The sequence below is a fragment of the Heteronotia binoei genome, chromosome 7, assembly GCF_032191835.1.
Source record: "Heteronotia binoei isolate CCM8104 ecotype False Entrance Well chromosome 7, APGP_CSIRO_Hbin_v1, whole genome shotgun sequence".
NCBI classification, from domain to species: domain Eukaryota; kingdom Metazoa; phylum Chordata; class Lepidosauria; order Squamata; family Gekkonidae; genus Heteronotia; species Heteronotia binoei.
In genome coordinates this window covers 134,833,525-134,847,028 of record NC_083229.1, presented here as the reverse complement: position 1 = coordinate 134,847,028, position 13,504 = coordinate 134,833,525, and the positions used below count along the sequence as shown (strand labels likewise).

At 47.6% G+C, this 13,504-nt stretch overlaps 1 protein-coding gene across 4 annotated transcripts in view; it reads left to right on the top strand.

The window, feature by feature from the left end:
- TRIO (trio Rho guanine nucleotide exchange factor) overlaps positions 1 to 13,504 on the top strand; it is a 287,901-nt gene that overhangs the window by 67,973 nt on the left and 206,424 nt on the right. For all 4 annotated transcript variants that reach the window (XM_060244315.1, XM_060244316.1, XM_060244317.1 and 1 more), the window contains exons 3-5: positions 869 to 983; positions 9,448 to 9,640; positions 12,120 to 12,632. In XM_060244315.1, the coding sequence (XP_060100298.1) occupies positions 869 to 983; positions 9,448 to 9,640; positions 12,120 to 12,632 (821 nt within the window). The remainder of the gene's footprint in view (positions 1 to 868; positions 984 to 9,447; positions 9,641 to 12,119; positions 12,633 to 13,504) is intronic.

Genomic DNA, 13,504 nt, shown 5'->3' with positions numbered 1-13,504 from the left:
TTGTACAGTGATGTGCAACTCCCAGTCAAAAGGTTGTGGTGTAGTGTAGTTTGGTGTAGTGGTTAAGTGTGCGGACTCTTATTTGGGAGAACTGGGTTTGATTCCCCACTCCTCCACTGGAGTGGAATGGCCTTGGGTCAGCCATAGCTCTGGCAGGAGTTGTCCTTGAAAGGGCAGCTGCTGTGAGAGCCCTCTCAGCCCCACCCACCTCACAGGGTGTCTGTTGGGGGAGGGGGGAGGTAAAGGAGATTGTAAACTGCTCTGAGAATCAGAGCGGAGGGCAAGATATAAATCCAATATCATTATCTTCTCAGCCTCTCCAGAGAAAACAACCCTCCCTCTCTAGCTGAACCTTTTATTTCGTTCCTTCCAGGTTCCGCCCCCCTCTGGTCTCCACTGGGCAAGTTTTCCCTCCAAAACTGCTGCCCACTCCTGGGAAATGTAGGCCCTGTAGCTACTCTGAAGCAGGCTTCCCTGGAGGCCTTATTTGGCCTAGGGCCTTGACAGCAGGTCATATTGGATCATTTGTCACATCTGAAAGCTACCTGTTTTCTTCTGTGAAGGTTCACCTGTCTGCTCTCACTTGCTGTGCCCCAGTGGTCTCTGTCTGTGGAGTGAGCACAGCTGGTGCGCCAGCCTTTTGAACAGTTGCAACCTGCTCCTCGTGTATTCCGAAAAACAAGACCTTATGAACAGCATCTGCATTTTATGCAAGCACTTAACACTTCCTTTGCATCAGAATTGTGCTTATAGAAATGGACACGTCTAAATGTCAGGTGCTGCTCCAGTGTGCTCTTGTCAGGTTGTCCTGTGGAGGGTTGCAGCGCAGCACGTAGCTGGTGCTCAGCAGGTTTGTTTTGCTTTTCAGGTGGGCGAGATAAGCGAGGAGGCCCCATCCTAACGTTTCCGGCTCGTAGCAATCATGATAGAATACGACAGGAGGACCTCCGGAGGCTGATCTCCTACCTAGCTTGTATTCCTAGGTAAGGATGTCGTCATTGACACATTTTGACTTGTAGCCTTGTTCTTTGAACTGCTGTGTCAAAAGCCAATGGTTTTAAAGGAGCCCTGTGTGAGTTCATAGCAAGTTCATGTTCTCCAAACTCCCAGTTGTTTAGGTGGAGAAATAACTTAGCAACGAAACAAATTGCCCTGGACAACCTGGGCTGCTTAGAGATGCAGCGATCTGATGCTGTCCACTTGGAAGAAAATGGCTTTCCCGTATTCTGAACTGGGCTGAATTTTTTTTTAAAAAAAGGGGTATCCTCTAGTGATTCCTGTTAAACAGAAATGCAGAGTGACTTGTGTATTGTAGCAAGGTTTGAGCTGGTGTGGCAGATTCTCTTAGCTGCAGATTTAAGAGGCCAATTGATGGAGAATCAAGCTTTGAATCTCTTCCTGCTCTGTCAGACTTCACATCTCTCTTTGCATGAAAAGGAGATAGAAGTGCAACCCAGCTTTCTCTGGACAGGCCGTTTTCCCTTGGGCGGTGGGTGGGGAGGATTTCTTGCTCGTTTGCAGATGCTGAAACAGCCCCCCCCCTTTGTGTTCCCTCACTGTGCAGAGTGGCCCAGGTGGAGGATGGGGCCACATGCAGGCCCACTTCCTGTGAGCAGCAGTGTTTGGAAATCAGCATTGCTGATCTCAAGGAAGGGACATTCTGGTGAAGGGGCCACCTGCGCAGTTGTCCCATGGAGACTGCTGGGGGATTGCAGGGGGCCGCTGGCCTTCCCCATGCGCTGAGTGAAAGGGTGGAGGAGTCACCAGCAGGAGGGCTCCTGTGTTGCCTGAAGCAAAGATCATGTAAACTTTCCAAAAGAACTTTAGGCTGGAGGAAATGTCCTTTTAATGACCAGGGCCAAGGTAGCTTTTTTCAAAATGTGATCAGTTGCTGCCGTGAGGGCGGGGGCTATTCAGCTTTTAGGGAGCTGTGGCAAAAATAAATATATATATATAATGCAGCACTTGACCATGTTTTCTTTAGTTGGTTTGTGTCTACAAAACAGAGTCAGAAAACCACAGGCAAGTGCATGTTGTTGAATAATTAATTCCAAGGTAAAGTTTACACCTAATAAATAGTATTCAACCTGACATTGCAAGAGCGCTGAGCAGCCCAGAAATAGCTCTCGGTGTTGCTGGCTGCCTTCTCCCTCAGCCGGTCAGAATAACATTGAGCAAAGTGTGGATTTTCTCTTCAGGGCCAGCTGGACCCTGCGAGAAATTGCAGCACTTCACAGCTTTCCAGAAGGTTTGGTGTGGGCTGGATTGAGGCCCAGGCAGCACTTGGGGAGACTGGGAAATAGGAGAGGATGAAAGAGTTGGGTTCGGTGCTTTGCAAAACGAAGATGCAGCCCAGTGCTCTCTGGGCCACGTACTGAGAGTGGCGTGGCTGTAATCCTTAGTGGAACAATGAACGTGTGTTGCCTTCATGACTGAGTCAGGCTGTTGGTCGGTCTTTTTTACTCCGACTGTCAATGACTTTGGGGCCAAAGTCCTTCACTGCTGCTGAGGGAACCTGGAACTTTTCTACACGCAAAGCAGAGGCTCTGCCACTGAGCCACAGAACTTTCTCCTGTGGTGATAACATTTTGCCATGGCGGGAAACCAAAGCTGCACATTACTAGGTAAGGGGATGTTAGGTAGGCAGCTTAAGAGGCTGGGTGTATCAGACCAGTGGTCCATCAAAGCCACACTTCTTAACTGCTTCCTTTCGTAAGTGCAAAGGACTGTTCTTGATAGCTACACTTAAAAGTCTGTGGGAAGTATTGGCTGAAACCAGGCTGCTTGTGTCTTTTTAGTTCCCAGCAGATCTGTGAATTTAAGTGTATGCTCAAGTGCTTTGACTGCTAGCAGCTTTTTCCAGTTCTGTTGGCACGGACCAGTTTTCTGGATCTGTGGATTTCAGTCTTGGTGTACACAGAGATGTGAAGGACTCTTCACACATCACACAACAACAAACCTGGGTTTGCCATGACATGTGCAGCATCCCAGTAGTGTTCATTCTGTTGACAAGTGTCCTGGTTGATGTTTCCAAGCCTCTGTTCCATGCACATGTCACAGGTTTAAGGTTTCTTCTTTAAGAAATCATAAATTTGCACCTTAGTGATCTGATGTGTGAAGCGGTTCTTTTCTGCCAACCTGGTTGGCTGGTAGGGAACATAAGAACATAAGAGAAGCCATGTTGGATCAGGCCAATGGCCCATCCAGTCCAACACTCTGTATCACACAGTGGCAAAAAAATTTATATATACACACACACTGTGGCTAATAGCCACTGATGGACCTCTGCTCCATATTTTTATCTAAACCCCTCTTGAAGGTGGCTATGCTTGTGGCCGCCACCACCTCCTGTGGCAGTGAATTCCACATGTTAATCACCCTTTGGGTGAAGAAGTACTTCCTTTTATCCGTTTTAACCTGGCTGCTCAGCAGTTTCATCGAATGCCCATGAGTTCTTGTATTGTGAGAAAGGGAGAAAAGTACTTCTTTCTCTACTTTCTCCATCCCATGCATTATCTTGTAAACCTCTATCATGTCACCCCGCAGTCGACGTTTCTCCAAGCTAAAGAGTACCAAGCGTTTCAACCTTTCTTCATAGGGAAAGTGTTCCAGCCTTTTAATCATTCTAGTTGCCCTTTTCTGGACTTTCTCCAATGCTATAATATCCTTTTTGAGGTGCAGCGACCAGAACTGCACACAGTACTCCAAATGAGACCGCACCATCGATTTATACAGGGGCATTATGATACTGGCTGATTTGTTTTCAATTCCCTTCCTAATAATTCCCAGCATGGTGTTGGCCTTTTTTATTGCAAACGCACACTGTCTTGACATTTTCAGTGAGTTATCTGCCACGACCCCAAGATCTCTCTCTTGGTCAGTCTCTGTCAGTTCACACCCTATCAACTTGTATTTGTAGCTGGGATTCTTGGCCCCAATGTGCATTACTTTGCACTTGGCCACATTGAACCGCATCTGCCATGTTGACGCCCACTCACCCAGCCTCAACAGATCCCTTTGGAGTTCCTCACAATCCTCTCTGGTTCTCACCACCCTGAACAATTTAGTGTCATCCGCAAACTTGGCCACTTCACTGCTCACTCCCAACTCTAAATCATTTATGAACAAGTTAAAGAGGATGGGACCCAGTACCGAGCCCTGCGGCACCCCACTGCTTACCGTCCTCCACTGCGAAGACTGCCCATTTATACTCACTCTCTGCTTCCTATTAATTAGCCAGTTTTTGATCCACAAGAGGACCTGTCCTTTTACTCCATGACTCTCAAGTTTTCTAAGGAGCCTTTGATGAGGAACTTTATCAAAAGCTTTCTGGAAGTCAAGGTAAACAACATCTATTGGGTCTCCTTTGTCCACATGTTTGTTCACCTTCTCAAAGAAATGTAACAGGTTAGTGAGGCAAGATCTTCCCTTGCAGAACCCATGCTGAGTCTTCCTCAATAACCCGTGTTCATCAATGTGCCTACTCATTCTGTCCTTGATAATGGTTTCTACCAACTTTCCCGGTATTGAAGTCAGACAGACAGGCCTGTAATTTCCCGGATCTCCTCTGGAACCCTTTTTAAAGATGGGGGTGACATTTGCTACCTTCCAGTCCTCAGGAACGGAGGCAGATTTCAATGAAAGATTACAGATTTTTGTTAGAAGATGCACAAGTTCAACTTTGAGTTCTTTCAGAACTCTCGGATGTATGCCATCCAGACCCGGTGACTTATTAGTTTTTAATTTGTCTATCAGTTGTAGGACCTCCTTTTGTCACCTCAATCTGACTCAGGTCTTTCAACACCCCTTCCAAAATTAGCGGTTCTGGGGCGGGCAAAAAGTTCTCGTCTTCCATAGTGAAGACGGAGGCAAAAAATGCATTCAGCTTCTCAGCCATTTCCCTATCCTCCTTCAGTAATCCTTTTACCCCTTGGTCATCCAAGGGCCCCACTGCCTCCCTGGCTGGTTTCCTACTTCTAATATATTTGAAGAAATTTTTATTGTTGGTCTTTATGTTTTTTGCAATCTGCTCCTCATAGTCCCTTTTTGCCTGCCTGATCACAGTCTTGCATTTGATTTGCCACAGCCTGTGTTCCCTTTTACTAATCTCACTTGGACTGGTTTTCCACCGCTTAAAGGAGTCCTTCTTACCTTTTACAGCTTCCATTACTTTGTTTGTTAACCATGCAGGCCTTTTCTTATGCCTGTTTGTGCCTTTCCTAACTTGTGGTATGTATTTTATCTGAGCTTCTAGGATTATAGTTTTAAATAGTGTCCAAGCTTCCCCAAGGGTTTTGACCGTATTTACCTTTCCTTTCCTTTCAGTTTCCTCCTCACATGCCTCCTCATCTCAGTGTATTTACCCCTTTTAAAGTTAAACGTGGTTGTGGCGGTCTTTTTGGGCAACTCCCTATTTATACAAACGGTGAAATCAATAACATTATGGTCACTGCTCCCAAGCGGCGCAATCACTTTTACATCTCTCACCAAGTCTTGGGCATTACTTAGGACTAAATCCAGGATCGCCCCACCCCTGGTAGGTTCTGAGACCATCTGCTCCATAGCACAGTCATTGAGAGCATCAAGAAACTCAATCTCTTTCTCTCTACCAGAACACATATTGACCCAATCAATCTGCGGGTAGTTAAAATCGCCTATTACGACACAGTTTTTATGTTTAGCCGCTATCTTTAAGCCTTCCATCATATTATAATCGTCCTCTCTCTTTTGATTTGGTGGGTGATAACAAACTCCCATAGTTAAATTTCCTTTTGGGCCCTCTATTTCAACCCAAAGCATTTCTAAAAGTGAATCTAATTCTCTGACCTCAGTCTTACTGGACCGTATATCCTCTCTGACATACAGAGCCACCCCACCTCCAACCCTTCCCTCCCTATCCTTCCGATATAACATATCCAGGAATCACCGTATCCCACTGATTCTCCTCATTCCACCAAGTTTCTGAAATTCCCACAATGTCTGTTTTCTCCCACCACTAAACATTCCAATTCACCCATTTTACTTCGAACACTTCTAGCATTTGCATACAAACATCTATAATTTCCCAGGCAAGCTAGGCCCGCCACCTTCCTCCTGCCACCTCGAGTCTCTGGCAGACAGTCCATACTGTTTGTCACTATCACAGTGGACAACTCTGGTCCGTTACCCGGTAGAAAAATAGCAGCCAACCCTTCATCTCTTTGAGACGAGTCCTCCCGAACCAGAGACATTTCATCTCCTGTCGGCTTTCCCCCAAGATTTAGTTTAAAAACTGCTCTGCCACCTTTTTGATTTTAAGCGCCAGCAGCCTGGTTCCATCCGGGGACAAGTGGAGACTGTCTCTTTTGTACAGCTCCCTCTTGTTCCAGAAAGCATCTTAGTGCCTAACAAACTTAAACCCTTCCTCCTTACACCATCGTCTCATCCACACATTGAGACTTCTAATTTGTGCCTGTCTCTCCTGCCCTGCACGTGGAACAGGTAGCACTTCCGAGAAGGCTACCTTGGAGGTCCTGGCCTTAAGTCTCCCGCCTAGCAGTCGAAATTTTTCCTCCAGGACCTCACGACTGCATTTCCCCCACATCGTTGGTGCCAACATGCACCACAACCACAGGCTCCTCCCCAGCACTGTCTATCAGCCTATCTACTACACGTGTAATGTCCGCTACCTTCGCACCAGGCAGGCAAGTCACCATACGATCAGTACGCGGTTTTGCCACCCAGCTGTCTACTTGCCTAAGGATCGAATCACCAACTACCAAAACCCCCCCTCTCCCCTTGCTCAGGGATGGTTCCTTGGCGCGAAAGGATTCCCGCTCACCAACTGAAGAAGAGGTCTCTTCTAAGGGTGCATTCCCCTTATCCTCAGCACGGTGCCCTGTTCCCTCTCGACCCTCACGCTCTCTAGCAGCAACGGGGCTGCTACGTTCAGAGCGGGGCTCATCTAATACGCCCCTGAGAGTCTTCCTCAAGTGCCTAACTGACCGTCTCTGCTTCTCCACCTCGGCCTCAAGGGTATGAACCCTTCCCTGAGGACCAGGAGCTGCTTGCATCGAGTACACACCCAAGACTTCTGTCCTTTGGGCAGATAGTCATACATGTGACACTCAGTACAAAACACTGAGTGGTTCAAAGGAGCGGGATGGAGAATATGTTGATGCTTCTCCGCTGGGTCACTGCAGTTAGTCTTTATCACTCTGGCCCCACGGATGCGCTCCCCACCTCCTGGCCCATTTCTGGGCTCTTAATGCTGCTGTGAAGGGCCACGGTTGTGATCCAGGCACAATGTGGGGTTTCCGCATGGATCCTTGCCACTCATTTCCTGGCTTGGGCTTTTAGACGGTGAAGTGAATGACATGATCTTGCTGCAGCAGCAGCTGAAAAGAGAGAAGGGGGAGTGAGGCTAGTCTGGGGGCCATAGTTGTTGCCGTGGCTTGGTTGACCCCACTCTTGCTGCCAACAGAGAGAGCTGAATTCAGGAGCTACCAAGAGTGGTCCAGGCAGTGAACATCTTCAGTCATGAATGTCCTAGAGTCTGGCATTCAACAGGTGGAGCTGGACAGGAACGGCCAGGAGCTGGGCTGTCTCTGGGGCCACATTGGTCAGGGTGCTGAATACGCTGTTCATAGAATCATAGAGTTGGAAGGGACCTCCAGGGTCATCTAGTTCAACCTTCTGCACAAATACCTCCCCCCCCCACACACATTCCCAGTGACCCCTGCAGGCTCCATGTCCAGAAGGTGGCAAAATGCTCCAGGATCCCTTGCCAGACTGGCCAGAGAGAAATTGCTGATTCAAGTGGTTTCCCAAGTAACCTCCATGCAATGTGTCTGAAATCACCAAAATAGCACCTTGAAAAGAAGGAACAAAGGAGTTAACTGTTCAGCCACGTGCTCAGAACTGTAGCCTAGGCATACTGGTCTCATCCTGATAGAGAACAGCAAAAGCTCAGAAGCACCTGAATACCAGCAAGTCTTTAAAACGACTGCTAGATCTTGCTTTTCTTCCTCCTCCCTTTGCTGGTAGAGTTCAGTTGGTGGACATGAAAAATGCCATTGAGACTCATAACAAGTGAGCAGAAGCATATTTGTACCTTTTCAGAGTCCAACTGGCTGCTTCCTTCCTCTTGGCTAGGTTTATTTGTGGCTGTGTATGCATTTGAACCACATCTGAGAAAAAACAGTGCTAGATGCTTCTCAAGGAACAGGTCTTTCACGCTCCTTAAAATTGGGGCATAGTGCAAGTTCATGCCCTTCGGATGCCCTGTGAAAGGAGGGAGCAGTAAGCAGGTGGGACTAAAATTCTGTGGCTTGATGGGATAGGAACTCAAGCCCCACAAAAAACAGTCTTTTCAACCCCCTTCAACATTTGTGCAAGCAAAACACAGCTCTGTATCTTGGGGTGGAGCCTTCCTTTCAACTTCATCTGGTGACATTCCCCACAGGAGAGAGATTCAGGTGGGCTGCTATGTTGATCTGACACAATAGAACAAAGGTTGAATCCAGTGGCACCTTTAAGACCAACAAAGTATGTTTTTGCATCCACAAAGACTAACAAAGTTTATGTTTTTGTGTCCACAAAAGCTTCTTCCCAGAATTAAACTTTGTTGGTCTTAAAGGTGCCACTGGATTTAACTGTTCTATTCCTCCAGAAGAGAGTCAGCGAGCCACAGAACGCCAGACAAAAGTCTTAGCAGGGCAGTTTGGTGCCCTGTTGTCTTTCATATATGGCAAGGTGGCAATAAGTGTAACTTGCAGCCCTTTGAAGTCAGAGGTGGAACCTGTTATCCACAGCCAGGTTTGCACATGTTCTGCAATTCTGGGCATGTGCAGGAAGGTCCATAGAATTTTGTTCTGCCTGTAGAATTCAGTAGCCTGGGAAGTGTTGCTTTTGTGTGCCTGCCAAGATAGATGGTCCCAAGTTTGGTAAAACTGCCGCAGCAAGGGGTGTTTCTGTAAAAATGTCCCTGGCTGGGGATACAGGCAGGACTTCGGTCCTGTCCCCTGAGTAACAGAAGTAGAATAAACCATGCAGATGGGGAATAGCTGCAGTGGCTTTGTAAAATGCAAGTCCCAAGAGTTTGGTTTTCCTTTGTGTAGGACCTCAGCTACCTTGGTGCAGAATTTTATATTTGCAGTTCAAAGTATGTATGCAGCCCAGCCTTAGATTAGATTATAACAGAAGCTGTCTTGTTTGTTCTGTAAAGCATTGTGCACATTTGGATGTTCTGAGGATGCGCTGCTTGTGAATAAGGTCTGTGCAAAGCAAGCAACACACACTTTGGTTGAGGGATGTCCTTGGCACAGAGTGTGGAAGTTTGGGTCCTGCTGGGGGTATAGACCTTAGGGCAGTGGCCCCCTTCAGCTGTGAGCTGGGATCAGACATGGGTCTAGATTTGCTTGGCTACCAGGGTGGGCATTTCTAACTGCTGTCTCATTTGCCTTCCAGTGAAGAAGTATGTAAGCGAGGTTTCACCGTTATTGTAGATATGCGTGGATCTAAATGGGACTCTATTAAGCCACTTTTGAAGATCTTACAGGAATCCTTTCCCTGTTGCATTCATGTTGCACTGATAATCAAGCCTGACAACTTTTGGCAGAAACAGCGGACTAACTTTGGAAGCTCCAAGTTCGAATTTGAGGTATTTGTTGCTTCAGAATTGGACTCTTCCCCCCCCCCCCGCCCCCCAGTGTTCAGCATGGAAATGAGAAGTCTGCCACTTAAGCACTGCTCTCAGGGATCGTGGGGTTACGAAGATTGGTCAGAAAATGTACCTTTTTTGTTACATACACGGGCAACTGGAGTGAGTTTATAACAAGGACTAATTAGGTGTTCTGCTTCTGCACTTGTGGGCATTCCCCTGATCTCTGTTGCAGAGAGCCAGTTTGGTGTAGTGGTTAAGTGCGCGGACTCTTATCTGGGAGAACCGGGTTTGATTCCCCACTCCTCCACTTGCAGCTGCTGGAATGGCCTTGGGTCAGCCATAGTTATCACAGAACTTGTCCTTGAAAGGGCAGCTGCTATCAGAGCCCTCTCAGCCCCACCCACCTCACAGGGTGTTTGTTGTGGGAAAGGAAGATAAAGGAGATTGTGAGCTGCTCTAAGACTCTTGAGTGGAGGGCAGAATATAAATCCAATGTCGTCGTCTCCTTCTTCTTCAGATGAACCTGGAGATGTATGCAATCTGAAGGCCTAAAAAGGATCTCCCCCCTCCTTTTCTTTTTGGTGATGGGGGGTAATGGACCTCCTCTCCCACACTTGTCTTTTAGAGTTATGTAAGGAACTTCTAGCTGTTCCATGGTCTCAGCAGCAACCTGGAGCAGAGCTGCCTTCTCTGTGGCCCAGTTTTAGTTCCCCAGAGAGGCCTGCCAGGGCCCTACAGCACAAAGTTTCAGGGTCAAAGTATTTTTAATTAAATTGGCTTTTCCTATTATGAGGCATGTGCTTTCTTTAAGCAATTCCCAGCTGTCTGGAGTTTAACTTCTGAACTTAAACCTGCAGTCTTGTAAGATCTTATTGTTTGCTGACTGCTGTGGTCTGTGTTTTCCACTTTGGGGGGGGGCAGTTTTTCTTCAGGCTCGCTACAGACTTTATATTGTGATTTAAAACATTGTTCAACTTGAGGAATGTTCATTTCTCACCAACAAGATCCAGCAGTTTAGAACAAATAGAGATGTGAATTGTTCTGATGTTTTCCTCTCTGAGATAAGAACATAAAAGAAGCCATGCTGGGTCAGACCAATGGCACCTCCAGTCCAACACTCTTTCATACAGTGGCCAAAACCCAGGTGCCATTAGGAGGTTCAACAGCAGGGCCAAAACTTTGGAAATCTTCCCACTGTGCCCCAAGCACCAAAAATACAGCACATCACTACACCAGACATAAGAACATAAGAGGAGCCATATTGGATTAGGCCCATCCAGGCCAACATTCTGTGTCACACAGTGGTCAAAACCCAGGTGCCATCAGGAGGTCCACCAGTAAGGCCAAAAGTCCAGAAGTCCTTCCACTGTTTCTTCCTAAGCACCAAGAAGACAGAGCATCACTGGCCCAGATCTTCAGTATTAGCCACAAGGACAAATGAGAGCAAAGGGCTAGATTGTATTTAATGGCTGCTTCAAGAGAAGCTTAGCTCTAGTCTAGTAGGGCAGTGTTGATTATCCTGCTTAAGATATGCTTCAGGTCTCTCAGCCCTGAGTTCTAGCAGAGTCACTGCCACCCAGGGAGCAGGTGATTGAGACTCCCATATTCCCACCCAGGACCTGGTAACCTTGTGGAAGCAACAAGTCTATTCTCTGGCTTGTTTCTGCAAATCTAGGTGAATCACAAAAGAACACCATTTGGCAGAGAATTTTATTACCTTTTATGGCTATCCAGATCAAATGGCCTAGCCACACTGTTTTATGTGACCAGTTAGTTTGCCAGACTGCTTGTATTCCAGCCACAATACCTGATCCCCTCGTCTGACGAAATGTGCTTAAGAGAGCGCATGAAAGCTTACATTCTGAATAAAACTTGATTGGTCTTAAAGGTGCCACTTGACTCGTAGGAAAGCTGGTTAGTGTGCTCGTGGGCTGGAGCACTGGGCTCCGTCCCTCTTCTCCTACTCAATCCACTGGCTGACATCAGACCCAGCAAGGCTTGAGCGGCAGCCTAACCGACTGCTGGGTTGCTGAGCAGATCCGGTGGGGCAAGAGCACATATGCGGGGAAAGGCAGGAGTCTATAAATAGTCAGTGTTCATAGGTTTCATTTTAATTAACACCCATGGCGCAGAGTGGTAAAGCAACAGTACTGCAGTACTGTGGTCTGAGCTCTCTGCTCACGACCTGAGTTTGATCCCCATGGAAGCTGGGTTCAGGTAGCTAGCTCTAGGTTGACTCAGCCTTCCATCCTTCCGAGGTCAGTAAAAGGAGTCCCCAGCTTGCTGGGGGGCAAGCGTAGTAGATGACTGGAGAAGGCAATGGCAAACCACCCTATAAAAAGTCTGCCGTGAAAATGTGAAAGCAACGTCGGAAATGACTGGTGCTTGCACAGGGGACCTTTCCTTTCCTAAACTACTTTGCAGTGCTTGCCTAGAATCCTGCACCCATACGTCTGTCATCTTGGTTACTTTTCAGACAAACATGGTGTCTCTGGAAGGTCTTACCAAAGTTGTCGACCCTTCTCAGTTAACTCCAGAGTTTGACGGCTGCTTGGAATACAACCATGAGGAATGGATAGAAATCCGAGTTGCCTTTGAGGATTACATCAGCAATGCCACCCACATGCTCTCCCGGCTGGAGGAGCTGCAGGACATCCTGGCCAAAAAGGACTTGCCGCAGGACCTGGAGGCGGCTCGCAGCATGATGGAGGAGCACTCGCAGCTGAAGAAGAAGGTCATCAAGGCCCCCATCGAGGACCTGGACCTGGAAGGGCAGAAGCTGCTGCAGAGGATACAGAGCAGCGAGACCTTCCCCAAAAAGAACTCGGGCTCAGGAAATGCCGACCTGCAGAACCTCCTGCCCAAAGTCTCCACCATGCTGGACAGGCTGCACTCCACGCGGCAGCATCTCCACCAGATGTGGCACATGCGCAAGTTGAAACTGGACCAATGCTTTCAGCTCCGGCTCTTTGAACAAGACGCAGAAAAGGTAAAGGGAGCATATCTCTGTGTTGGGGGTGGGCTGTTGCTGAGTGCCAGGAATGGGGCTGGGGAACAGGGGGCTGTCTTAAACTGGTGAGGTCACGTATTAAGATCTGGTTGTACTCTGCCGAGGAGAACTCTGCCGAGGAGAACATTTAAGAGCTTATGACTTGTGTTGCACATGTGATGTGTGTCTAGGAGCCACTGCTTGGCCATAAGAATGTAAGAAGAGCCTTGCTGGATCAGACTTAAGGGCCCATGGCCAGCCCACTGCCTCTAGGAATCCGTAGAGAGGAAGACTGCAACAGAAGACTCCGTTCTGCCCGCTGTGCTCCCCATCGACAGATACGACGAGGCATACTGGGAGGGAGTAGATCCTGGGGAGGGGGGGGGGCTCAGTCTAAAGTGAGCTCAAAAAATGCCTGATGAACTAGTATTTATTGCTATTTATTTAATATTTCCTCAGCTTGTCACTGAGGGGGTTAGTGATTCAGCTATATGAAAATGGCTGCCTCGGAAAAATCCCCCAAAATATTCAGGATTTTTCATGGCCACTGGATAGCTACTCTTAGCAATTCATTTAAAGTTTAGTAAGGTATTTAAAGCTTAAATGTGTTTGGAGTTCACGCCCTGAAACTTCCAGTCGCACCCTTTAAATGCCATTTCCAATGGAGGGTGGGGGCCTATAGAACTGGACCCCCGGTCCAATCCACTTGACACTTTCTTTTTTGAGGAGAGGCACCAGCAGCTATGCTGCAAATTTAATGCCTCTACCTCAGAAAAAAAGCCCCCCTTAGCCCCAGATACACCCAGGTTGATTCTCCATTGTAGCCTATGGGGACCATTGATTATAATAGTCCCCAGAGGGGGTATAATGGA